The sequence below is a fragment of the Syngnathus leptorhynchus genome, chromosome 1, assembly GCF_054491065.1.
Source record: "Syngnathus leptorhynchus isolate UIUO chromosome 1, UIUO_Slep, whole genome shotgun sequence".
In the NCBI taxonomy this organism is placed as follows: domain Eukaryota; kingdom Metazoa; phylum Chordata; class Actinopteri; order Syngnathiformes; family Syngnathidae; genus Syngnathus; species Syngnathus leptorhynchus.
In genome coordinates this window covers 11,444,266-11,471,270 of record NC_141195.1, presented here as the reverse complement: position 1 = coordinate 11,471,270, position 27,005 = coordinate 11,444,266, and the positions used below count along the sequence as shown (strand labels likewise).

The window sequence follows — 27,005 nt, the reverse complement described above, 5'->3', positions numbered from 1 at the left end:
ATTTGTAATAGGTTGTACTCTAGAAGAAAATGTTCAGGTTTTAATATAATTTAATCAGTCAAAATACTTTAATTGTAATTACAGGGGGAAAAAAAAGTCATTAACAAAATGTCATGTTCGAAAAAAAGTCACTATATTCCCCCCAAAAAATGCGATTTTATTTCTCAGAGTTTCGAAGGTGTTTGCAAATGAAGACAAACTCTTCACAGCATTAGTTATTTCATAATAAAAACAGCTAAGCATGACGTTTGTGGTATAACACTGAGGACAAACCTTTTTTCCAGGCTTGGTGTTTGGACGAGGAAAGCCGTGCGGTGAGCAGACAGGCAGGAAGACAGCGGTCCCAGCAAGAACTTGGCACAGAAACACAGCAGCCTGTGTTGCCGCTCTCCCACCTGGGCCCGGCCGGCTTCTTGGCACGGCATCAGACGTCACCCTGCCAGGCCGGCACGCCTCCGCTGCCTCGGGCCTCGACGCCTGCCTCCTGCCCAGCATGACCCCCCCCCCCCCCTTTCTCCCTCCCTACGCGCTGGCCTAAGGGTGGTGTGCAACACGGACATGCAAGCGTACTACCACTGCAGATTTGCATACTTAAAAAAGGCAAATGGACCATCAAATGTTTGGGTTCCAAGACCAAGTCTGGATCTCAGCTAAGGGTTTAAAGTTAGGCAAGGTTGGGGTTTCAAAAACGGGTTACACTTCTAAAAAAAGGCAAACGTGGACACATAGGATTGTTTATGAATGTTTATATGCTCTTTAAAAAGACATTGCAATGTTTGTACTGTACAAAGAAGTCAATTCAACTTCCAAAAGCAAAAGACATCTATTGCATGTTAAAACGTAACGGTTTCCGGAATGAGACGATCAGTCATCGTCATCAGACAGCTTCAGGTCCTCCACCAAATCCTCATCTCCTTCGGCCAGCTTGATGAGAGCAGAGGACGACAGCGGCTGAGGGGCCTTTGACACCTCCTCATCTCCTTCATCCTCCTCTTCGTCATCTAGAATATAGTACAGACTTTCACGTTAGATATGACAACACAAAAATAGTTTGACAGCCTAGTTTTGTTTTGCTGTACTATTGACTGGATTGAGGGTTCATTCATAAATCTGTGGGGAAAATACAATGGGTTTTTTTTTTACAAGCAAAAAAAATAATAGTTCATACAATAATCCCTTGCTATATCGCGGTTCGTTTATCGCGGCTTTAGTACACTGCAGATTTTTTCCACCAAAAAATAAATAAATCAAAAATTTAAAAAATCAAAAATAAAAGTTGCCTGAACGGCAGACGGCAGGGAGTGCCCACACAATTGTAGTACATCTGTACCTTGTTATAAAATAGTTCTAAAAACATTTACAAGTATTGTACACTTTGTTATAATTTTTTTATAATACTAAAAGAGTTCTAAAAACATATTTACAATATGTACACTTCTACGTTGTTGTAAAAAAAGTTAATAATAAAAGAGTTCTAAAAAAAAAAAAATATTTAGTCACTTGAAACAAAACTTGAAACAAATCCTAGGTATAGCGAACCGTTGCACCCATAGAATGACTCATACAGCATATTATTGCATGTATTGAATTTATATATGTATATATGTATATGAATTTTGAATGGAAACACTCATTCCTCAATATTTGTTATGTATGATTGCGGGATGCGCACGTGTCAGTTGTGGCTGACACATTGTCTGTCCGACTTTCATGGATCAATACTCAAAAATGTAAAAGATGCTCAAGCTTTGGGGTTGCTTTCAACTAGAAAAGGATCATTAGTGCAAAGCTAGCAGAGCTTGGAGAGGGCAACACAGGAACAGCCGGCCGACGCCTACTCTTCGAGGTAATAATCATCGCGCTTTGGTGCTTTTTAATGAGGAAGTCCAGAATATACACCAGTGTTGGTCTAAACGTGGTATGTTAATATCGCATTTGTGGAATATGAACTAAGCAGGAAAATACATTTTGTCAAGGCTGAAGATGACAGCCAGCGTTCAGGTAAGGACCATCACGGCTCACCTGCTTACTGGGTTTAATCATGTGACGCTTGTGTGTTGTGCTACTGTCTGTTTCCGTCTTGCTCCTCCGTTGTGTTCAAATATAGTTGCATAAAGGAGCATAGAACACGAAATTCAAAGCTCAGTGTGAGCCCATCAATGGGGTTTTCCATTGCGTGTCAGCACTAAGCTAGCGGGAGGATTCTAAGGCAATTCTCCTCATTTTATGTCTAATTTGACAGTAAACCTCAACTGGGAGCGGCCGTACATAGCTTGAAGCCTCTTTTTAAAAGAAATAAGAACTATTTACCAAACTGCAGTTTGTTGTGAACTGAGTTGAGTACAATTCCACCATACAATGCTCAAGCTTGCACTTGAATTATGTAAATTTTTAAAGAATAGGGTAAAAGCATCAGAATAAATCAATACATATGTAAACTGAGCACATCATTTTACACCCACCCGAGTCTCCATCGCTCTTATCAGACTGTCCTTTAAGATCTTCATCGTCGTCATCATCATCATCATCTGACCCATGGCTGCCCTTTTTATCTAGACAAAAAAAGAGAAAGACAGAGAACATTACAAGCAGATAAAACCACATTTTCCCCTCTCTGTAGACTTTCTCCAAGTTTGCGTTGCTACATGGCTGACGTTCTTTGGAGACACCTCAATGTGGGCCAAGCATCAGAGGCAGCTGCAAAGCGTGCATGCGTGCTCTGTGTGTGTGTGTGTGTGTGTGTGTGCTTCCCCCTCCTCCGACAGATGGAACCCAAAGTCGATTACCGCCGTCGCCTGCCGCCGCCTGCACCGCACAAACACCCGTGACAGTTTACTACTGGCAATTTCAGACGACTTCGGCTCACGGCCTAAATATAGCAAATGGAGATTGCAGGCAGGTTTCATAGCAACACTTATGATGGAGGTTCTGTGTGTGTGCGTGCGGAATAGCCAAAGGGACAACGGGGTTTTCACAGGCTTTGAAGTTGAGGTGTGATGAGAGGCTGAGGGAGTAGACGCACGCACACACTACAGAGCGGTTTCCTCCTGTCTGCTACACGCACACACACGTATGCACACCTTAAATGCAGGCACAAACATAGATAATAATAACAAAAAAACATCAGGCACTTCTCTCACCGTCTAAATTCAATGGCTTAGTCTTACTCACTCTGATTTCCTCACATTTCTACTGTTATTACTTTTAAGGTTTGCCTGAAATGACCTGGTGGACTTCTACCCCACATTCTACACACAACATCCTCAGCCACTCCTGCAAGTTCCAAGGCTGCGCGCCTCAACAAAGAGGCTTCTGAAGACTGGACAACGAGGTTTGTATTCGTGTGCCGTCATCTGTGCGTGTGCGCGCCAATGAAAGCAAGAGAGGAAGCCGCCACCTCTGGCTGTTCCACTGGTCTGGTTCGAATTAGGAACTCCCGCAGGGAGCCGAGCCCGTACTTCCTGTCGACGGAGGTCAGTTTGTGTTTGTACTGGGCGGAGGAAAGAGCAACCAAAGGGAGGGTGGGAGGTACGGAGGGGGACGGCTGCACGTGCGTTTGCGGGGACTCTCCCAACAATCAAGTCCAGATGCATTAAAGGGAAAAAAAAATCCCTGCCGCCTACTCCTCCTTTCCTCTGTGACCCCGGAGAAGAACCCCCCCCCCCCCCCCACACACACACACACACACACTTTTTGTGGATGTGTTCTGATGTATAGTCTGTGGACAACCACACTAAAAGGACAAGGTACAAATCAACAAAGGGAGCTAATGAAACAAAAACATGTTTTTTGGCCCTACTCTCATCTAAAGTGAACATTTACAGGTTGATTAACATGCATAACACTGAAGTAAAACAAAGGATCATAACAAAAAAGGACTACACGGTAAAAACTCGACTTCTGCCGGCATCATCTTTTCAAACCTCTTGCTTTTTCTCTATGAATCAAAATGTAGCAAAACATCGCCCCTCAGAGGCCAACACGGATAATACATCTCTTGGTGCCTCACCATACTGTAGAACCTCTAAGGTTGAACACAATCTGTTCTGGGACAATGACCGACCCATTAATTTATAAGTTTATCATTATTTAGCATTGTCAATAGCAAATATTTTTAGAATGCTTAATTTGATAGATTACTGCATTGATTGGCTAAATTGTTATATTGCATTTAAGTGTATTATAAAAAAGTTTTTTTTCCATCTGTTATTTATGGATAAAAGATGACAATTCAGCAATACCAGACAAAAGGGAATGATTTACTCGATAAGCTTTTTGAAATTGATTTTGTTACTGGTTCCTTTTTTATTTTCCTAGATCAAGGCAGATGTTGGCAAAAGTCTTATTTTGATCACGCACAAAAGATAATCAGTCTGCTTTCACAAAGGACTACAGACCTTAGAGAACATTTCGTGTTGCGAGGCTGGAATCAGATGCTTTGGAAAATTGTAAGTTAAACAATGGCTTTAAATAATTATTCAATTCTTAAAATATTTGATTATTTTGATAATCAATTAAAGCTCAGCGCATGTGGGCTCAGGCGTGAAACTGACATCTAAATTTTCAAGGTGCCGCTGTATTTGTAAATGAAACCCCTTACCTTTGATTTTGAGCCCTGTGTCGTCATCATCCTCATCCTCAGAGTCGCTTTCAAACAAACCCTTAAACTCCTTCCTGTCCTCTGCTTTCCTCTCTTGAATCTTCTTACGCTTAATCTCTGGCAAATTCAGATCTTCCATCTTAACAAAACGAAAAATAGTGTTAGTCTTTATTGATTTACATTTTACTATATGAATAAAAAATGGTTTCCTTCTTTGTATGATCAACACTGGGCAATGTTACCAGTCAAATTCAAAGCTTTGATTGATTTATGAGAAAGTTGAAGAAAAATTGAACTATAATGGATATTTACCCTTTCTTTGCCTGAGATCTCCAAGAGAATTTCCTTCTCTCTTAACTTCTTCCAGTGGATGTAATATTTGCTTAGAGGAGTTCCCTCTTTCTTAATCTCATTCTCCCATGCCACCTAAGGAGAGAAATGATCAAAAGAGATCCTCTACATTAACTTTGATGCTGTAGAAAATGTCAACAGAGACAGGGGGAAACATCAACATTTGACTAGACACTTATCTAACTTTGATTAAGTGGTGATCAACTTTTCAAACCAAATGTCCCACCAAGATCCTCTATATAAGGAATCTCTTCCGAAACCCAAACTGCCACCATCGCAAGTCCTATATTATTTAACTTAAATGTATTAATCTGTTAAAAACTAGACAAACTCCCCAAATTCCAATGGCGTACAAGGCGGCACTCAAGCTTAAAACAAGCTCTAATGTACATTAAAATAGCAAAATAAAAACTCCTGGGAAGTTGGCAGCTATCTTAAGACAGAAAAAATACATTCTACTTCTTTTGCAACACAACTATACTATACGTTCATTGTGATAAACATCTAGTCTGAGAGTTCTGCCGAAGGAAGGGCAAATAACAAAAACAGAAAGTAGAAAGCGGAAAAAAATACTAGATATATTTGTTGCTTAACAAACAAACAGACAAACAGACAGACAGACAGACAAACAAACAAACAAACAAACAAACAAACAAACAAACAAACAAACAAACAAGCACTCCTGCTTAGTCATCCAGATGGCTGCTGGTGATCATCTCCAAATATCGCTTATGTCAGACAAAAGTACGTGGACACCACTGAAGTCCATTCTGCTACAAAACTAAGTCTGCTGATTCACTCTGACTCCAAACTTCTCTTATTTTAACTGCCCTTTCATGAAAAAGGAAGAGAAAGACAACTCAAACATGCAGATCCTTTGTTTTTGATCAATGATAAGTATTGCAGTGAACATTAGTAATCCTGTAGGAGTATTACAGTAGTTAAGTATTTTAAACTGAATTAATGGTGATTGTAGTGGCTGTCGACAAAACAAGTTGTGCATTTAGCCTTGTTGGTAACAAATAAAAAATGGAATACAGACATCAGCCTTAAATCCTTAATTGTGTTGGCTCTGAGCCTTGCAAAAGGCGCATGGTAGCAGAGGGAGCTGCTGGCCAGAAGGGGGCCGTGGCCTTTTGCGCAGCGACAGCAGGGTGACGTCCCCTTTCCTCTGCCTGCAGGGACACCTCCACTGCTGCTCTTCTGCCAGGATCAGGACGCCATGGTGACAGCATCCACTGAGACAGCAGTGGCGGCGGCGTTGAAACCGCTGCAGGAGCCAAGCTGTCTACTCATTTAGCACACTGAAGTGTTTGCACCCTTAATCCCATTATGTATCATGCATCAGATAGATATCATACAAAACTAGTAGGCTCATTTCGCTCACACAAATTGCATAAACTTGTATCCTTGAGAGCAGAGGTCCCCAACCACCGGGCCGCGAACCAGTACCGGTCCGTGGGTCATTTGGTACCGGGCCCCACAGAAAAAAATAAATAAATAAATTACAAAAACACTACAGTAGTCTGCAAGGGACAAAAAGCTAAACAATCCCTGGCCATACATGACACTGAATTAATGTGGTTTATATTTGTTTTTATACCAGCCGTATAATTTTACTTCATCATATTTACCCCCCGGGCTTTAAAGGCCGGTCCGTAAAAATATTTCTGACATAACCGGTTCGTGGCTCAAAAAAGGTTGGGGACCACTCCTTGAGAGGACTGACGTGAAGCATCAGCACGCTGAGGCCAAATGGTGTGAGACAAGAGTTACTCCACATAACAACAACAACCTTATGGTTTTCTCAACTCACCACAGCGCTCGCATCGGCCACTCCGAAGTTGGCGTTTTGTCGTCTTGCTGTGATGTGGTTGCTGTTCTCTTGCACCTTCTCAAGCAGCTGGCGCACCGACTTGCAGTAATTGGCCACTTTGCATTCTTTCAGGAACGCTTTCAGCTGGAAGAGGAAGCAGGTCAGTGTTGAGCGGTGGTGAGAAAAACACACTTGGACACAGTTTGGAGGATCAATTTGGGAACATTTTAAATTATAGACATTACCAGAGAATGTTTATTAGTTCACATTAAAAAAAAAACCTGTCCACTAGCAATGGAAATATTATCAAGGCGTATTCATTAAGACTGATCTTTTTATTTTTTTCATGAATCCCATTCTCCACAAACGAGCGGGTTAGCGCACAATTAAGTGTAGTTACTCTCTGAACAGTTTCTACGTGTGCGTGTTAAACTCAACACCTGCCTCCCACCGTGCGAAATACCCTGACTCACAGGAGGTCGAAAAGTGCCTGCCCATTTTGTGTTAGTGTGGTCGACACAAAACAGCAGCACAGAAAAAGCTAAGTCAACAATTAAAGACATCCTACTGAAGTGAACAAATTAGTAACCATTGATTGGAAAGAAAAAAAAAAACATTTCTGAACATGTTCGTCACTATATTTACTTGAAGAGAGTGCAACAGCACCACAGAGGACATGGACACTTGGTGATGATAGGAACAGTTAGTCCATGTTACCTGAAGGACAGTGGGCAGAGCGAGCTCTGGGAAGCCTATGGAATTGGCCTGAGTGTGGAAATATTCCAGGATCAGATCATAAAGCTGGTCGATCAGTCCGTCCTACAACAGGATAAAAATAGAAAATAAAAAAATTAAATCATACAGAGTTAAGCTTGACATCATGACAAGCTAAATATTTAATTTAATTTACTTTTTTTTTTTTGTAAACAACGCAATTTACAAAAAATGCAATCTACATTTGTAAACGACAATAGGCTCTGTCTTTGTGTGCCAGGTGACAGTCGGGTGTGAAAAAAGGGCCATTAGAAACCGTGCGGGAATAATCCCAGAGGACCGCGCTGCAATCCTCTTGGCCACAACATTGAGCGTGGTGATTTAGGGACAGTTTTAGAGGTCTGGAAGGGTTTAAGTGCTCAATCCCCTTATGTGCGCAAGCACACACGTACTTGCCACATAGTTTCAGATGTGTGACATGAAAACAACATTAGCCAAGGCCTGAATCAGCTTAGCTGTTCTTCCTCAATGCAACAAGGATCAGATGCACAGGTCCAACTGTGATCATCTTCCAATTTACACCAATGTGACAATCTAGTGTATACTGTACAGTGCATGTGTGATTATTTGTATTTGAAATCTTTCAGTTACACTTTTTTTTTTTTATAAGACAAGTCAATCCTAATTTTTTTTTCTTTACAATATGTTCGATGCAACCCAAATAGCTTAAATACGATACACTGTTATTGCATGCGACCTTCAAGGACACTTTTGATACCTTGTATGCTTTCTCCATCAGGTTGACTTTGTTAAGCTTCAGGATGACTGCAAAGTTGATGGGCTTCTTACTCATCCGTGCTGGCTTCTTGTTGAAGTCCACTTGCTGAAAGATCTGTGAAGGAAAGCATTAACATGAATTGCGAACCAGAAATACTGCACTGTACAATTCCACTGATTTTAAAACACCCTGCAAAACTAAAAGTGGTGGACTCGCGTTATAATTTAGACGATAAATTTTTACGATTATAAAAATAAGGTAATTATTTTTAACAGATTAAAATTGTATCATACAAAACTTTAACAACAGATGGGATGTCATATTTTGAGAATAAACCTGCATTGAATTTTCAGGTTGGACTTTAGTATGATCCTAAATTTAATTCCCCTTTGATTAATTAAAATGAGGCAGTATGGAGTAGTTAGCAGAACGTGGCAATTATGATGTAAAGGATGCAAATCTGGGCACTGACTTTCCTATGTGAACTTTACATAACTTTTGTGCACGTATAAGAGCTCCCCCATATTCATCTTGGGTTACCTGAAGACAAAATTGTCCTTTTGTGCATATGTAAGTGTGATTTGTCTCTATGCATTCTACGATTGACTGGCGATCGGACCAAGCCAGGGTGTACCCAGCCGGAAGTCAACTGGGATAACTTTCAGCACACCCGTGACCTTAACAAGGGTAAGTGGTACAGAATAAAGTTAAAAAACAAATAGTAGACCATAAAATAGTCATTCGCTGTAATGTGTTAACGACTGGCAATATATAACAGAGTGAAATGCAGCCTAACATTTTGTCACTTTATGCACTGGTTATGCGGCACATTTCTTAGGATGTGAAAGAACATTCCAGGCAGCGTGTTGACTATTGGTCCACATGCTTTAGCTTTTGGCTCATGGCGCAATAGTGAAAATCTGCTCTGTACGTGTTTGAAGCTATTTCTGACACCCGCTTATCATTGTGCGGTTCTGTGCGCCTGTGTGGTCGTTAATGCGCTCAGTATGTGCGAAGCAGAGCGGCGTCGCTGGCCGCTGCTGTCTCTATAAACAGAGGATGTGGTGGCGGTCTGACGAGGGAACCAGGGGGAAGTGGGACAGCATGGACCAACCCTGATGCAGGCACGCACGTGCGCACACACACAGGCCAGCACGCACACACTGGTAATGCAAAAGCCCCAACTTGTACACCCCCCTGTGGAGAAGCAAGAATGCACAGACACAGCAGAGATGGGTGTGTGCGTGTGTGTGTGGGGGGGGGCTTATGCCACTGTTGCGCTAATTAAATCAGTAGCAGCGCACCTCAGTTTACCTTTAACAAGAGAAACAGCAGAGGAAAAAAATGTGCATCACAAATAGTTTTGATGTTGAAGATGGAGGGTAGGGGGTGGGAGGGTGAATTAGCTAAATGGGGCATGGCCTGTGCGTGAAAGATGGGGAGGGGGGGGGGGCATAGTCAGACAGGATGTGGTCTGCACAGCATGTTCAGACCAGAGTGTGAACTACAACCATGACTTTATCGCTTCTGTCAAACTGCTACAAAGCCAAAGCACAAAACCACACAATGACTACTCCTATAGGGGGAAGCTAGTCGTTGTTGGGAGCCCAAAAAATCCTTCCTTCTCTCAAACAAGGTATAGGCCGTGTGAAGAAGTTATCAGTTGGTGACGTTCTATTTGTAAGGCAACAAAACTTTAGCAAACACACTCCTCTTGAGGATGGAAACTTTACATACAGTCGACAAAACATTCTGGCAAATCAACCTTGACGTTGTCTCAATTTACAATAACGATATGTGACTCAAAAAGTATGTACGTGCGCGTGTTGGTGAACACCTGCGAAGCGTTGGAGGGTGTTTTAGTGCAGACTAGTTTTGTACAAAACACTGAAATTGACCTCACCAAAAGGGCCTTCCTCTTGTATACATTTATCAGCGACAGTCCAAAATGTGATATACTTGGAGCTTATTTTGAGGTGTCAAAAAGAATACATATATACAATATATTATGCAGGCAACTTTGGCCACACAAACATGTTTGAAGGGGACAAATGAGGCACGACAGTAGAAAGGAGTCTCACCTCAACGAGGAAAGGGAGAACCGGAACAAATGTATTGGTGCTGCTTGATAGCAGCGTGAGGGCTCGGCAACAATGCATCCTCAAAGGATAATATCTTGATGTGGGCACCAACCTGTTGATGGGATACAACACAGTGATCAACGTTGCCACCTGCTGTTGGTATAACTTACAGCAGAGCAAAAAAATCCAAAGGGGAACATTGGATGAAATAAGTGCGATAAACTAAAGGTACTTACTTGATGGTACCAGTGATGACTTGGCAAAGTGGATAGATGAGAGGTTGGAGGACATCACTGGGGTGTACGGTGCCGAGGACACGACACCACAGGTAAAGACAGTGGATGTACTGCCAGTTGTAGACTGACTGGTAGGTTTCCTAAGGAACACACACAGGCAAACTTTCAGAGGTATCATCTCTTGACGGTACCACCTGGGAGTCCAGTTGATGCCACGCCACCATTGTAAAGAGCATCTTTTAAACATGCATCAAAGAGTGAAAATCACACATTGAGGAGGTTCCACAGACTTAAATCTTATATACATAGATACCACATAAGCACTCAAAAACAATCCACTTTAACATTGAATGAGTCTTTTATTCCAAATCAAAACTCCAGATTAATTATCCTTAATCAAATCTTTTCTCTAAATTATATTTTTTTTCTGGTTACAGAAGGGCTAAATTGCTATTAATAAAAACATTTAGGACAACCCAACCAAGAGCAGGGAACTAATCTAATGTTTTGATGGAGCCAATGTGACCTCAGAGTGGCCTAAAACAAAAGGTACTGCTTAAATAGGAACCCCTTTCATTTCTGAAAACATTTCGAATATTTCTTTGGTCTGGTAGGATACTTTGCCGTGACCCCTTTCACATGATCACCAACCTTTTTCTTCAAGGTCATGGCATTCCTAAGGTGAATGGCGAGTTGTCGGATGTAGATAAAGGCATGCTGGTAGGTTGCCTGCGTGTCCAGGGCATACATCTCTGTTAGCGTGCGCTGCATAAAGTTGATCATGGGCAGCGCATTGGGAGATGTGAACTTGCAGTTTTGCACATAAGAAATGTACATTTGCTGGGGAGAGACAAAGTTACATTCATTTCTTAAGAAGAATCCTTGTTGAAATAATGACTCATCATATCTGTTTTGTTACTCACCTTCAGAATGGGGCCAAGATAAGGTTCTTGCTTGTGTCTGCAGATTTTGTTGAGGGCCAAAAAGGCAAGGACCCGACTTGTCTCCTCTCCGGTGCTCCATTGCTTTATCAATTGCTGAAAATGACAGACGTGACACGAATGAACAAAAACATTGCCATTATGACATGACACATTGTTCATTTCCTTATGGAGATTAACAAACTATTGCAATGTTACTTCCATCTTGCATCAAACCTACCTTAACCAGATACCGACACTGTTTGGAAAGACAAAGAAAATAAGGTACGAGCTGATTGATGTGTCGCAGGACAGCGCTGGTGACTGTGGCCTCAGTTAGACAGGATAACAACTGTGGAAAAAGAGCATCAATGAAAACAACACACAAGTGCTTTAGTAAAGTTAGAAACTTAAATAAATGCCACAAAAGAAGTTGATTCTCTGCAAACGACAGGACACAATAATGCTGGCAAACAAACCTGAATGACGCCGCTGAGATACATCTTGATGTCTAATTGATTCTTCTGCCATTTTTTACTAGTTTGTGGTAGCACCAGCCTAACAACAAAAGCAACAGAAGTGAAAGTTAACGATTTATTTCTATTGACACTTAAGTACACAGACATTGGTAGGATATGACTGATATGAGACGTCTGGCATACTGTTTTGTGTCTGTATCTGCCTTTAAGTTAAGCATCTGCTGAAAGGCGCCATGAATGTCTCGGATGCAGAAGAGGACCAGCGAGTTAAACACTGCAGAGAGAGATGGGGAACGTGTTGTTGCTACTGTTACACCAATAAAAGCATATCAAAGGCAGTGAACTCCCACAAATATACTGTTCAGCATTCACAAACTCACATATTCACATGTTTTGTCTTTTTATTTGGGGGTGGGGGGGGGGTGGGGGGTGGGGTGAACGTTTTCCGATTGTACCGTTATTTTAGATATTGAGTGCTTTGTTACAGCCACAGTTGTTGTGAAATGGGCTATATACGTATATTTGATTAGGAATGCTTGGCTAGTCTTTTTCCAATAGTAACCTTAAACTTTGGCGCCATCTGGCGGACCATTGTAGTTGGTGTTGGTTTTATTTATTTTTTTCATTGGTTTGAGCTGTCCTCTTTTGTTGGCAGTTCTTGAAAGCACCACATTCACCATTAAAAGCGAAGCTGCGAATTATTTTGTCCCCAAATTGTAGAATTGGACAGGGCATTCGACTCATTGGGAACAGACGACAAATGCATGGACAAGATACTCTATGCAACATTAGCTCCTGGCTCATTGGCAATTAAATTAACATATTTGCTTGACAGTAACAGTGAAAATGTTTGTCAATATTAACACTGGATGACGTCAAAGCACAGGTCAAGAATATGGCACGCAATGTAAAAGCTGAAGCAGACACCGCATTCATGTACATACATGTACATACATGTATTCAGGGCATTTATATGAACACAAAACCCAGGCATTATTTTTGTGTTCAACAGTGTTTCACAATGGTAATGTATGCTCACGTTAATACATTTTTATGTTTAAAATGTTATGTTCATGTAAAGTAGATCCTAATATTTTGAACTGATGCTAAAAATCAAGTTATTTGGTCAGTTTTAGTTTTGCAATTTCTGCAGATTTTTTTTTTTTGTGGAGGTCCCGGTTCGGTACCAGAAATGAGGTACTTTATGCAGTATTGTATGGTATGGTACTCAAATTTTGGTATTGTGACTACCATGTCTTGAGTAATCTTCTGAAGAATACTTTCATTGAGAATCGTTTTCCATGAAGTTAGAGGGGATACAAATCACAAGATAGATTAGTTCTAGAAACTAGAATTACAGTGCTGATAATATTACAATATGAGAAAGAGCAGAAAGATTCGGTGATCTTACCTGAACTGTCATCCACCGTGTATTTGCACTGAATAGTTCCTTCACCCTTAGTCGTAGCAACAGCAGCCTTGAAGGCTTGGGTGATCGTTCTGATGAGGCGAGGTGTAGGTTCCTTTTTTATAGAAGCTTTCCATTCCCGGATCATTTTTTCAGTTACTTTAATGGTATTGTCTGTCTTCTTGGATTTATTAGAACCTTGCTGAGTCTCTTGCGCCTCCTCATCACTGGCCTCCTATATGTTAAGGATGATTTAGTTGTTGGAGAATAGTTTACAAATAAATGTGTAATATAAATAATGATGTTGGTCCCACCTCAAGCATGGATGGCAATCTGTGGTACTGGTCCTCATCCTCGTCCTCATCCTCTGAGCTATCGGTGTCATCAAAATTTAGGAGGGTTTTGTCATTTTCCTGCAGAAATTGGTAAAACTCTGGATCTTTATTTTTTAATCTGGACAGCTGTTCCTTGTGTTGAGACGCTTTACCCTGCTTCACTTCACCCCTAAAAACGAAAATACGCATTGTTTATCTTGCAAGATTTGAATTTGGGTATTTGAAACAACAAACATGATAATTACTTATTGTTCTCTTTCTTTTTGTCCTCTATCTTCTGTCCATTTTGTTTGGGGGTTTCATCTTCAGGCTCCTCCTCATCATCTGAATCCAAGCCGGTCCGCAAGAACTCATCCAAAGTGAGGTCCTCTAGTTTTCTACGACAAATAAAAATAGTTTCAAGTATCGACATCGAAAAGAAACTCTTTCAGCAGATTTCATATGCAGTGCAGGTAGCATGCGCTATGGTTTGTTGTTAGCAACAGCTAGCAAGGACTCCCTCAAACTAGCACATTACAGACCACCTCTCACACCAATCACCTTAAACAAATTCACTTTCGCTGTTAAACATTACCAAACCATAAAATCAGGTGCTATTGCGATCGAGTGAAGAGTGTCAAAGATGTACAAGACAAACAAAAAAAAAACTATTATGAAAGAGAACACACCGTTTCTCTGCCATGCTGGATTCAACATGTGACAACGCCAAGGCTCGATTACCCACAATGCTCCGGGTAGTGTTGGTTTTGTGTTCCACGGACAACCGCGGATGCTGGCTCAATGAATTTTGTTTATCTTATAAAATATGCATGTCTTTACTGCAAATATATGCAGTGGTTGAAGCCCCCTCCCCAAACTGCACGTATTAGTAGTGAAATATGTTCATTTCAAAATATATCATTTGGCGAGCACAACCTCAACAGCTGTCGAATTGTGTTGTGACGCTGCATTCGAGCTTTTAAATTTAATTCACGAGACTGCCATCAGAACGGTTGTATTCCTTGTTTACAAGTAATTTCCCATACACCAACTTGTACAATGTCTATATTTTGATTGTCATCTCAACAAAATTGGGACTCGACCAACCAATCTCGACACTTAAAACGAGCCCCCACTTATCGCGCAAGCGCAATCGTATGTTTTTAATTTACTTCCGTACTCAGTCAGAGGCGAACTTCTTAAGGTCGTATGTACCTATTGCTTATATTCCGGTCTTGGAACTCAAGTTTAACATACACCGTGGATTGTTTGTCTACATGTGTTTTTGATGCAAAAATATCTTACGTTGGCCGCAATTTTATTCAAATCTTCCACGCAAATCTTTGTTCGCCTCCTTGAGCCGTATTTACGCGCAAACGGGAACTGTCTCTGTTCTACCTTAACAGACCCGTGTCAGTGTCCATACATTTTGTGTGTGCATGCACTGACGTCAATCGTATACAAGACATAAACCTGCCTTTTTTCTTCTTCTTTAATGTGTCCTATGCTTGAGACGAATATGGACAAATAGCTTCGCTGGAGCCGTTTTCCAAACCATCTTGACTGCGACAGCTGCAGGCACATCTTACATCAATTCGGGAGAGACACGAATTGCAAATATAACCGCAACAAAGCTACCGGTAAAGAGAATTTTTTTTTTTTATCTCTTGCTGCTTATGTTCTCTATGGATAATAAGGGATCAGGTTGTAAAAATTGTGCATTCATGGAATCATAGATGTGTTGTAGTACAGGAGCATTGCCAGCATTAAGGCAAAGCTGACAGCTTTGCGGATGTCAGCTAAAGCTTCGGAGACAAACTAAATAAGAATAAATAAACGAGATTGTGCCCATCAGTAGAGCGTGATTAGTGTGTGATGTGCGGCGTTATCATGCTCATGAAATTTAACAAGGTAAACCTAAATGCCAGACAACTGTGGTATGATAGCACACAGTGTCGTATTTTGGGGGAAAACAGAAGAACCCAAATCTACTTTTTAGACAAAAATAATATGCGCTCTGGACGTAGAACACAAACACATCGGAGGCTTCGAAATATTAGAAGCTGCCTCAATATGATGCGCATGTTGCCGTCAATCACAACAATAATCATAATAATGGTGAATCTGATTGTGTCAATCAAATGATTCACTTTGCAAAGAAATCATAGCTTTCCAGATGTACCGAATGAATCGTGGTGTTAGTTTAATTATCTCAAGTTGTTAGTTATTTAATGTATGTGTGTTCTCTTGTCAAGTTATAAGTGAAGTAATAATGTACATACTGTATACTGCATTACAGATTTAAGATTTTGTTGCTTTGGGGTTTCATCAGTGTTGATGCCAAGTGGCCAGTCAGCCTGCAATAAATAATCCAGTTTCTTGGATCTCCTTTGTGCTGACAGGCGTCCTGTCGTAGCTGTCACCATGAGAAATAGAGCAGTAACAAAAAGAGGGGTGATTGCTCTGGACACCTGTCGTAACACCTACTGATGAACTAAGTTCTTTCAGGCACAAGACTGATGACAAAGAATATTGTATACTGTAGTTTTGTAGGTAATGACAATCAATCTTTCAGTTGCCCAGAGTGCGGCACAGGCACGAGCCGGCGACCACCACACCCGGCACCATGATGGAAGGAGGCATGCAGCTGCTGAACCGCGATGGCCACAGCATCTCGCACAACTCCAAGCGCCATTACCACGACTCCTTCGTCTCCATGAACAGGATGCGTCAGCGTGGGCTGCTGTGCGATATAGTGCTCCACGTCTCCAACAAAGAGATCAAGGCGCACAAAGTCGTGCTGGCGTCTTGCAGCCCTTACTTCCACGCCATGTTTACCAGTAAGTTCAGCACAGCGCACGTCATCTCCCAAAAGCAGCCTACACCGCTTTTTCTTTGTGCTTTCAATCCCCTTCAGGTCATTGTAACAGACTTTTCAGTGTGCCTTGGGATATTTTAAGATCTGGAGTTTAATGTCAAAAACAACATGAGTGTATTGCACCTTATGCTTTTCCAGCATCATTGTTTCCCTACCTCTTCCTGTCTGGGGCACAAGTGGTCAGTGTCGCTGTGTGTCTCACATTTCCTCTCCATGCAAGACCATTGTGCTTGTAAACCGCCTTCAGACTTCCAGCCACCAAGCTAATTAGCCCTTTTTTTTTTTTTTAGTCTATTTAGCTTTTTGCCTTATTATGCTAGTGGAGCTGTTGTTTGAAACGTTTGGATGGCGGCCAGGATTATCATAGTTATGGATTTTTTTGTCGTTTTTTATTGTTTTGACTTTTGTTCATTTATTGACTTCATTTATTTTTTAGGTGTGTGGTTCTTTGTTTTTATTGAGTTTCAATTGTATGATAATTTATTTGTTTTAGTTTGTTTTCTTAGTATTTTTATGTTTTAGTGTTAGTTTTACTTTTTTATATAATGGAGTTCAATATCAATCACGTGCAAAATAACAATTAAAAAAGTCACAAAGTTTTGTTTAATAAACTACCATTCCTAAACTGTTCAACCTTCCTTCTTCTGTATGGCTATATAGTATTTTGGTTACAAATTCATTTAAAATGAGCCTCAAAAGCTGTACGCCATGGGTAGCGTGAACTATAACCCCGTCAGAAATCGGTGTAGCTCCAGCGAAGCCCCGCCAGCATTTTTTTGGATGTTTCAAAATATATTAATTTGTTCTATATAATTTGTTTCAGACCACCAATTCATTGGTCTAATCTTCCCTTTAGCCCCTGAAGACAAAAAAAAAAAAAATCCTTGTGCTGTCCCTGCCCTTTGTGAAATTAATTGACAAAGGCAAAAATGAAGGACATTTTTCCTATAATGTTTTTTATTGGTTTTATCGTAACATGTTTTATCAATTTAAAATGGGTTTCTAAAAGCACTTTTTAAAAGTTTATTTGTCAATGAAAATTATTTTTCAATTTTAGTTCTAGTTTACTTATTTGGTTAGTTTTTGTTTTAACTTTGCTGACAGCTTTCTGCAAAAGGTGACATAATAGTAAAAAAAAATGAAAAAAATAAACAATTATAACCAATACTTTTTGATGAAATTACTCATTTGGAAGAGTGGTCCTCAAATGAGCTGAGCACCTCCAAATTGACCCAAGTCACCTTTTTCAATTGTCCCACTATTCTGCCTATACCTGTGTGTGAGTTGTTTGTGTGGTGAAATGCGTCTAAAGAAAAAATATACAGCAGTGATAACAAACATTTCTCATTGGGTTAGAATTGTTAGTATATTTCACAATATTCTAATGAGAAACAAGCCAACTTGGCCAACTTGGCTCCAGCTTTCCTGTGACCCGCACAGAATAAATGGTACGGTGGGAAAACGTAATTTCGATCTCTTTGTGTGCCTGGCATGTGAAGGAATTGACAATAAAGCGGACTTTGACTTTGACAAAAAAATGGATGGTTGTTAACTACTCATATTGTGTACTCTAATATAGATGAGATGTCAGAGAGTCGTCAGACCCACGTGACGCTACATGACATCGATCCCCAGGCGTTGGAGCAGCTCATTCAGTACACCTACACAGCCGAGATCGTGGTCGGGGAGGGTAACGTTCAGGTAAGCTACAGATTAGATCATACATCATCCCTCTGCATTGAATGTAACCATGGTACTTCCACCCGCGATACTTTCCTAGACATTGCTTCCGGCTGCTAGCCTGCTGCAACTCAATGGGGTGCGAGACGCCTGCTGCAAGTTCCTCCTCAGCCAGCTGGACCCCTCCAACTGTCTGGGTATCCGAGGCTTTGCTGACACGCACTCCTGCAGCGACCTTCTCAAGTCAGCGCACAAGTACGTCCTGCAGCACTTTGTGGAGGTGTCCAAGACAGAGGAGTTCATGCTGCTGCCGTTGAAACAGGTGTGTGCGGGTGCAGTAACGCATCCAAATGAGCATTGGCTGTCATCTATCAGCTCAGTTCATCTATCACAGTCCCTATTAGTTTTATACGCCCGCCGAGCTGCCATAGACTATTTTATCTGGCACGTCAAGTCAGCCGAGCTATTGCTTAATCAGCCGCTGCTCTCTGCAGGATGGTTTCCAGCTTTTAAAGTTCCGGTCTAAATTTCCTATTTAGCCGACAGAATGATTCTATTGAGTTCACCTCACTGTTAGTAGGAGTGTGCTTTTTCTCTCAGTGGGTCAACAAAGAAAGCTAATAACAATGCCATGAGTCATACAGAAATGTAATGACAGATATACTGGCATCTCCTTTCTATAAAATAGTTTGGTAATTACCTGAGTTTAAAACAATTTTAGTGTACTCTAAAGATTTTAAAGGTTTTAATAATGTCATGTCCACCTGAAATGGAGGTCCGAAAAAGCAACTATTTCGGTAGAATTGAAAGCCAAAGAAGGTGTGATTTTATGTAACTTTTTTTTTTGGAACTGGATTTCTCTGTAAGAAGTGATCGTTTTTCTCAGTACAGCCCCCATGACATTGAAAGAGCAATGGAAGTGTCACTCAAATTCATGGGAATTATTGAGTTTAAACTGCAGCATGGTGGATTAAGAACAGATATGTATTTTCTTCTTTGCCCATTCTGTGTGTTTATCACAAATGACAGCAAATCGAGATGGATGTATGGAATCTGTCGAGTGTCACTTGGGGTGGCCAGATTTTCTCATTATACCTTTTCTTTCACAAAATGCAAATGTTAACTATAAGTCTGTTTTTTTTTTCCTATAAAACATAAGATTGATCCCAAAATTGAACATTTTTAAAAATATAGTAGTTTTTCCAAACACACATAACTGCCATTCATCGGATTTAAGATACCATGGTGTAGCCAGTACCCTTAGCTTGTGTGTGTGCGATGCTTGAGTCTAATTTTATTTTGGTCTGCCGGTTGTTAAGGAGGATGCATAGCAATAAAAGAATGGCAATTGGTGGTCTTTTTGCAGGATAAAAAAAGTGATCTTGAAGCTGTTTCTGTGGAAGCGCTGACAAACTCTAGCAACCACTGTATGACTCATGAAATCGGCAAGGATAAAATGTATCATTGTAAAATATCCCATTAAGTTTGCCTTCCTCCAGGCCCGGCTAATACAGTGAATAAGTGTTCGCTGTAGGCTGCTGCCCTCATCCGAGCAGACAGCAGCTGTCGGCTCTGGGCCGGCCCAACAAACCCACTCAGCCTCATCTCATGGTGGGAACAGTGCCAGCCAGCCACTCAAACTGCAACACTCTGTGTACCGCAGATGTGCCTTGGATAGACGTATTTTAGTATGGCTTAGCAAGCCTTAAATCAACATGCACGTTACATGTGAACACTGTATGTTATGTCCTCAGTACCAGGATTGATATTGTGGCATTTATGTATGTTGAGCAGCGAAAGGTATCATTGGGATAAAGCTAGAAAACAAGGCTAGCAGGAGAGAAGAAAGGAAGGGTTTATTGTCACCCAAAATATATTTTTTAGCTCACTGTACTGTATATAGTTACTGTAGTTAATTAAAAAACAAAATTAAACCTGGAAAAAAACGTTCTCTTTTATATTGTGGAAATAACAATCACACTACAATATATATGTCTTGGATATGGTGAGTTATAAAGCTATGTTTGATCTCATGTTTCCTTACATTTGGCATTGTCCTCCCAGGTTCTGGATCTGATTTCCAGTGACAACCTGAACGTACCATCTGAAGAGGAAGTCTACCGGGCTGTGTTGAGCTGGGTGAAACATGACATAGATGGGCGCCGGCCACATGTTCCATGGGTAGGCCTCATTTTGTCTCACCCAAGATGATTGACGACGACGCTTTTAAAACTCAACTCCTCCAAACAATGTCAGTTGATGAAGTGCGTGCGGCTGCCACTGCTGAGGCGAGACTTCCTGATGAGCAATGTGGACACGGAGCTACTGGTGCGTCACCACTCTGAGTGCAAGGATCTGCTGATCGAAGCGCTCAAGTATCACCTGATGCCCGAGCAGAGAGGCGTGCTCAGCAACAGCAGGACGCGACCTCGCCGCTGCGAGGGCGCCAGTCCCGTGCTCTTCTCTGTTGGTCAGTGACAAACTGGGGACAGTTAAGTGAATTTAAAATGGCCAAAATGGTCCAGTTTGAATGTTGTGGGTATGTGTGTGCGCTTGTTTCCCAGGTGGGGGCAGCCTATTCGCCATTCACGGAGACTGCGAAGCATACGATACCAGGACAGACCGATGGCACATGGTGGCGTCCATGTCCACTCGGCGGGCCCGGGTGGGCGTGGCAGCTATTGGGAACAGACTGTATGCTGTTGGCGGGTCAGTGACGACAATAATCTTTGCTGATGCCACTCCTCTTATCACTCAAACACCCATTCATCAACTGACTTTGGGCGAGAGTTGTGGTAGCAGGGCACATTAAGACAATCAGTAATTTCATTTGGCATTCATATCAATGGATCATTTGGTTTAATAGGCTATAGCCACCCAAAAATCCTGAAAAATAAGTAAATATATAAGTAAGATGGACATTTTCTGAAGTAACCACAATATACACAATTTATACAGTGATTGCATAATGGGGTGGGTGGTATGAGTTTGTTGAATAAATTCAAGGTGAAGAATGTCAAAGTGGCCCCTGCATCCTTTGATTTTGAAAAGTTTGGAAATCCTTGCGCTGCAACACGAAAAGGGACTTATGTTTACTTGTTGGTGTCATTCAGGTATGATGGGACCTCGGACCTGGCAACTGTGGAATCATATGACCCCATCGGTAACTCCTGGCAGCCTGAGGTTTCCATGGGGACGCGACGGAGCTGTTTAGGTGTGGCCGTCTTGCATGGACTGTTGTATGCGGCTGGGGGTTATGATGGAGCTTCCTGTCTCAACAGGTATGCACAGTGGTACAGAGCATTTGTTTTTGAGATATATTCATTTATGTTTGTCTTTTTACAGTGCAGAGCGTTTTGACCCTCTGACCAGCACTTGGACCTCAATTGCTGCCATGAGCACACGCAGGCGATATGTTCGAGTCGCAACTCTAGGTAGCAACTCGTGTTGCTGGGAATGACCTCAAGATGGGTTACTGCTCAACTGCGTGAGTCTGTCTTTTGATTGTTTTTCCCTTTCTTTCCCCCTCCAGATGGAAACTTATATGCAGTGGGTGGTTACGACAGTTCCTCACATCTAGCAACAGTAGAGAAGTACGACCCTCAGGTACATTTAATGCTTTTTGCCATGACCACGGTAAAACGTTGCTTTATGAGATGAACATTTAGTAATTGCTGTTTCTTAATTGTTGGATTGGATGAAAAGAGCAACACGTGGACACCCATTGCCAATATGCTGAGTCGACGCAGCAGCGCCGGCGTGGCCGTCCTGGACGGCATGTTGTATGTGGCAGGAGGCAATGACGGAACCAGCTGCCTCAACTCCGTGGAAAGGTTCAACCCCAAGACCAACACGTGGGAGGGAGTGTCTGCCATGAACATCCGCAGGTTTGTCCGTTTTACGACATAGTCAAGTATTTTCCCTTTTCACTTAAAGCTCTGAACCTTTAGGATTGTTCCGCATTTGTTCTATGGGGGGCTGATCCCCACAGTTGCAGAAGATCAGCACCGGGGTTTTAAGGTATAGTAGCCATCTTAGATTCGTGAATGTGTCACCTTAAAGGCCTAGACACACAACGTACACACACGCTCAGACACTCACTTGCCTTTGTGTGAGTCAGAATGTGGTGGCAGCAAGTGTAGCGCCATGAATAAACCATGGTGTGCGGTGCTTTTATTATCCAGTTGCTGGGAGGCTCAATTTACAGTTTAAGTAATGTCACCCTGTGCTGAACTCTAATCTGTCTCTTGCCCCAAACATGTACCAGTGTCAAGAAAAAAAAAAACATCACCAGTTTTTTCAGGTTTTGTGTGACATTCGCAGGGTGTGTTTTCCTTTGTCTACCCAACATCAGTGTTGTCTTGAAAAAGTAACTTAGTTACTACACTGATAACTTGATTTTAAAATAATGAACAAAGTAAACAATTACGAGTTAGTTTCTTAAGTTAGGTTCAAATTGTGACGACAACACTCCCGACAACTCTGCTTAACATGTAAATGACCAACGGCCATATCAACTCTGTATTAGAAGAGCATTTCTATTAGTGGTGTTTAAGAATAAACATTTGTGTCAAGGAAATGTATTGAAGTGATACATCATGACTGAAAGACAAGCTTTGTGTGTCAGGGAGGAGTAATTTTATAAGTGTAATTTGAGTACTAAGTTGGGTTTTAAATGATCTTAAAGTGTTTTGGGATCACAGTCTGTGGTATATTTATAGTTTAAACTATTAATACAGACAAATATGAACATTTTGGGACATCGGTTGATCATGGATTTTCACTGTCTGAGGCAAGACTTCATCCCTATCGCCTGCAAATCATCTGGGTTTACCTTTTGGTTCATTTTGTTTGACCGTCACAGGAGCACTCATGACTTAGTGGCCATGGATGGTTGGCTTTACGCCGTGGGAGGAAACGATGGCAGCTCCAGTCTCAACTCTATTGAGAAGTACAACCCGCGCAGCAACAAGTGGGTGGCGGCCTCCTGTATGTTCACACGCCGCAGCAGTGTGGGCGTGGCTGTGCTGGAGCTGCTCAACTTCCCGCCGCCATCCTCGCCCACCCTGTCTGTGTCCTCCACTAGCCTTTGACACGGGGTCATCTCTTGGCTGACCTCAGCCTCCGCCGCTACGCCCCAGACCGGCTCTGGGAAGAGACGTAACTGTTCTTTTTGAGGAGTAAGATGTGAATGAGGCTCCTGGTCGTTAATATTGGCACTTTTGGTACAGATTGGCCATCAAAAATGTTGTATGAATTAGATTTAACTGAGCTACTGCCATCCCAGAGGTCTATTTTGTATGATGAAATTGAATATTTTGCACCTCTGTGCAGCTAGGCTGCCCTATTCATATCTAAGTTCTCTCTCCTCAAGAGTAGATATAGTCGTAATGAAGGATGACCAACCTTTGCTCAAATCTCACTTGAATTGCCCCCACCCCAAAATGTAGTATGTACGGTCTCGCAGGAGGGACTGAATGAAATTAGAAAGTAGCTCATTGGTTGGTGAGAACAAGCTGCGTGCTGGCATCGACTCCCAAACAGGGAGGCTAAAATGAGGTAGTGCTGCTAATGTCACGCTAGGTGGCAGTAACACGCAACGGTATTCCCCATCACCCTCCAACTCAACGCTGTGAGACAGCATGGACGCAACATAGTACCAGCCAAGGCCTCTTGGCTAAATGAGGTGGAAACGTGAGAAAGTATTTATAAAGATGTGTAAATATTAATATGTTTGACTGTAAGATGTTAAGAGAAGGAAAAAAAGAGATGCCTATTTAAATATTAATATGTTTAACTAAGCTATTGAGAAAGAAATATATGAGATGCCTATTTAAAAGTGTTTTAATTTATTTATACGTGAAATATATACTGTCAGTGGACTTCGTGATGTGCAAGAGGGGTAGTGTGGTTGCGTTTGGAGTGTATCTGAGATAGTTGTTATGCAGAATTCCATTTGTTTCCATTAGAGATGGGCACTTGATTACTTCCTGTAATAGAGAATGACTAAAGTTAGCAATAATGTAGTTTTTTTTTTTCAAAGGTATCGCCCTGTTTGTTCGCGTCACATTGCACAGAATGATACTCAGAGAAGTTGTCATCGATTTGATGAAACGCACTTTTCCGTAATTGAAATCAAACTTCTAAAGACTACTACTACTCACCTGTGGCTTTTTGAGTTAAAGCAAACAAGTGCATTCAAGTAATTAAATTGGTTATGAGGCCCATGTCTAGTGTCCAAGAGTTTCTCCACTTTAATTTGTATGATGAGATTCAAATACCACAAGGGCACATAAAGGACGTCTTCATAATTCATGCAAAAATTAATTGCTGCACTCAAGTATAAAGCAACTAATATATGGTGGTCATTCTACTCTCTTCGTATTTTCCGTCATGTAATTTATGGTCCGTCTTGGTAGAATCGATCCTACTTCTATTACTTATTGGTACTAAACAAGAATAAGTATTGAAATTGAACCCTTACATTTCTGTGTAGAGCTTTTTTATTGCCAGTTTGGAACTTATATCATCCGGATGGAATTTAAGGTTTTCAGTTTCTACCTCATTTTTCACTTTCCACTGTTTGCCAGAGAGGACCCAGTAGAATCAACCTGCCCTCCTCTAATGGAGATGCTATTAGATCTAATCCATCAGGGAAGAGCCAAGGACCACGTATGGCATGTAGATCAAAATATATTGTAAATAGGAAGAAAGCTCAATGAATCCATGTTGTTCAATGTGAATGTGACTGTAGCATTTTTTTAAGTTTGTGCTTTGCTTGTTTATGGTGAATATTTATTTATTTGAACTTTACAACATTGAATTTTGCACTATTGCAAATGGAGCAATCCAGCAATGAAATAAAGATGTTCCAAATGTGCGCTAGGGTAACTTGTGTTGCTAGGTGAATTTGCAACAGCATTGCTTGGTAGTGTCCCAATATGCTTTCCTTTCACTGTGAGCTATTCAGACAGCTGAGCACTCTCACTTTACCCTTTCTGAAACCACACGTCAAATGGCCACTACACCTGTGGTTCCTCTGCACACACCATTTTAACTCTATTAAGGTTAATCAGCCGTAAACAAAAACATGGGCAACCCACGCAATAGGTTTTGATGATAGTGACGACACACTCCGGCCCGTCACAAACACTACGACCACTCGCACAATATATATCCATTGCAAAAACTAAGTGTGACATTCTGCTTGTAGAAAGTAGATTCTGATGTCACTGTCAAAGAGATATTTACAGTGCCTTGCGAAAGTATTCGGCCCCCTTGAACTTTTCAACATTTCGCGACATTTTAGGCTTCGAACATAAAGATATAAAAGTTTACTTTTTTTGTCAAGAATCAACAACAAGTGGGACACAATCGTGAAGTGGAACAAAATATTTGGGATAATTTAAAATAAAAAACTGAAAAGTGGGGCGTGCAATATTATTCGGCCCCCTTGCGCTAATAACTATGTAGTGCCACCTTTTGCTGCAATTACAGCTGCTAGTCGCTTGGGTTATGTCTCCATCAGTTTTACACATCGAGAGACTGGAATTTTTGCCCATTCTTCCTTGCAAAACAGCTGGAGCTCAGTGAGGTTGGATGAAGAGCGTTTGTGAACAGCAGTTTCAGCTCTTTCCACAGATTCTCGATTGGATTCAGGTCTGGACATTGACTTGGCCATTCTAACACCTGGATAGGTCTATTTGTGAACCATTCCATTGTAGATTTGGCTTTGTTTTGGATCATTGTCCTGTTGGAAGATAAATCTCCGTCCCAGTCTCAGGTCTTTTGCAGACTCCAACAGGTTTTCTTCTAGAATGGTCCTGTATTTGGCTCCATCCATCTTCCCATCAATTTTAGCCATCTTCCCTGTCCCTGCCGAAGAAAAGCAGGCCCAAACCATGATGCTGCCACCACCATGTTTGACAGTGGGGATGGTGCGTTCAGGGTGATGAGCTGTGTTGCTTTTACGCCAAACATATCGTTTTGCATTGTGGCCAAAAAGTTCGATTTTGGATTCATCTGACCAGAGCACCTTCTTCCACATGTTTGTGTGTCTCCCAGGTGTCTCGTGGCAAACTTTAAACGAGACTTTTTATGGATATCTTTGAGAAATGGCTTTCTTCTTGCCACTTCCATAAAGGCCAGATTTGTGCAGTGCACGGCTGATTGTTGTCCTATGGACAGACTCTCCCACCTCAGCTGTAGTTATCTGCAGTTCATCCAGAGTAATCATGGGCCTCTTGGCTGCATCTCTGATCAGTCTTTTCCTTGTTTGAGATTAAAGTTTGGAGGGACGGCCGGGTCTTTGTAGATTTGCAGTGGTCTGATACTCCTTCCATTTCAATATAATTGCTTGAACAGTGCTCCTTGAGATGTTTAAAGCTTGGGAAATCTTTTTCTATCCAAATCCGGCTTTAAACTTCTCCACAACAGTATCTTGGACCTGGCTGGTGTGTTTTTTTGTCTTCATGGTTCTCTCTGCGCTTTAAACAGAACCCTGAGACTATCAAAGAGCCGGTGCATTTATACGGAGACTTGATTACACACGGGAGCATTCTATTTATCATCATCAATCATTTAGGACAACATTGGATCATTCAAAGATCCTCACTGAACTTCTGGAGTGAGTTTGCTGCACTGAAAGTAAAGGGGTCGAATAATATTGCACGCCCCACTTTTCAGTTTTTTATTTGTTAAAAAATAATTTAAATTTAAATTATCCAATAGATTTCGTTCCACTTCACGAT

General features: G+C 41.4%; 2 protein-coding genes across 2 annotated transcripts; one reads left to right on the top strand and one right to left on the bottom strand.

The window, feature by feature from the left end:
- Positions 1–731: 731 nt before the first annotated feature.
- Positions 732–14,858, bottom strand: noc2l (NOC2-like nucleolar associated transcriptional repressor). Its single transcript, XM_085907402.1, has 18 exons — positions 14,387–14,858; positions 13,964–14,095; positions 13,698–13,887; positions 13,387–13,618; positions 12,159–12,249; positions 11,976–12,054; positions 11,738–11,848; positions 11,500–11,613; positions 11,228–11,416; positions 10,577–10,716; positions 10,341–10,452; positions 8,260–8,373; positions 7,485–7,586; positions 6,768–6,911; positions 4,913–5,026; positions 4,601–4,739; positions 2,463–2,552; positions 732–1,001 (listed from the first exon to the last, which is right to left on the bottom strand). The coding sequence occupies exons 1-18, from the start codon at positions 14,398–14,400 to the stop codon at positions 865–867; spliced, it is 2,244 nt and encodes a 747-aa protein (XP_085763528.1). The 5' UTR covers positions 14,401–14,858; the 3' UTR covers positions 732–864.
- Positions 14,481–25,232, top strand: klhl17 (kelch-like family member 17). Its single transcript, XM_085907413.1, has 12 exons — positions 14,481–15,337; positions 16,273–16,537; positions 18,155–18,276; positions 18,356–18,577; positions 20,320–20,436; positions 20,512–20,725; positions 20,820–20,964; positions 21,369–21,536; positions 21,601–21,689; positions 21,788–21,861; positions 21,961–22,142; positions 23,120–25,232. The coding sequence occupies exons 2-12, from the start codon at positions 16,324–16,326 to the stop codon at positions 23,346–23,348; spliced, it is 1,776 nt and encodes a 591-aa protein (XP_085763539.1). The 5' UTR covers positions 14,481–15,337; positions 16,273–16,323; the 3' UTR covers positions 23,349–25,232.
- The last annotated feature ends 1,773 nt before the right edge of the window (positions 25,233–27,005 follow it).

What these genes read in the sequence shown, in the direction of transcription:
- noc2l (XM_085907402.1), bottom strand. An exon ending in TGGCCGATGCGAGCGCTGTG is followed by an intron (nt 5,027 to 6,767) that starts GTGAGTTGAGAA and finishes TTCTCTCCTTAG; the next exon opens with GTGGCATGGGAGAATGAGAT. An exon ending in CACAGGGCTCAAAATCAAAG is followed by an intron (nt 2,553 to 4,600) that starts GTAAGGGGTTTC and finishes TTTTTTGTCTAG; the next exon opens with ATAAAAAGGGCAGCCATGGG.
- klhl17 (XM_085907413.1), top strand. Translation starts at nt 16,324, where the DNA reads ATGATGGAAGGAGGCATGCAGCTGCTGAACCGCGATGGCCACAGCATC. An exon ending in TCGGGGAGGGTAACGTTCAG is followed by an intron (nt 18,277 to 18,355) that starts GTAAGCTACAGA and finishes ATACTTTCCTAG; the next exon opens with ACATTGCTTCCGGCTGCTAG. An exon ending in TGTTCGAGTCGCAACTCTAG is followed by an intron (nt 21,690 to 21,787) that starts GTAGCAACTCGT and finishes TTCCCCCTCCAG; the next exon opens with ATGGAAACTTATATGCAGTG.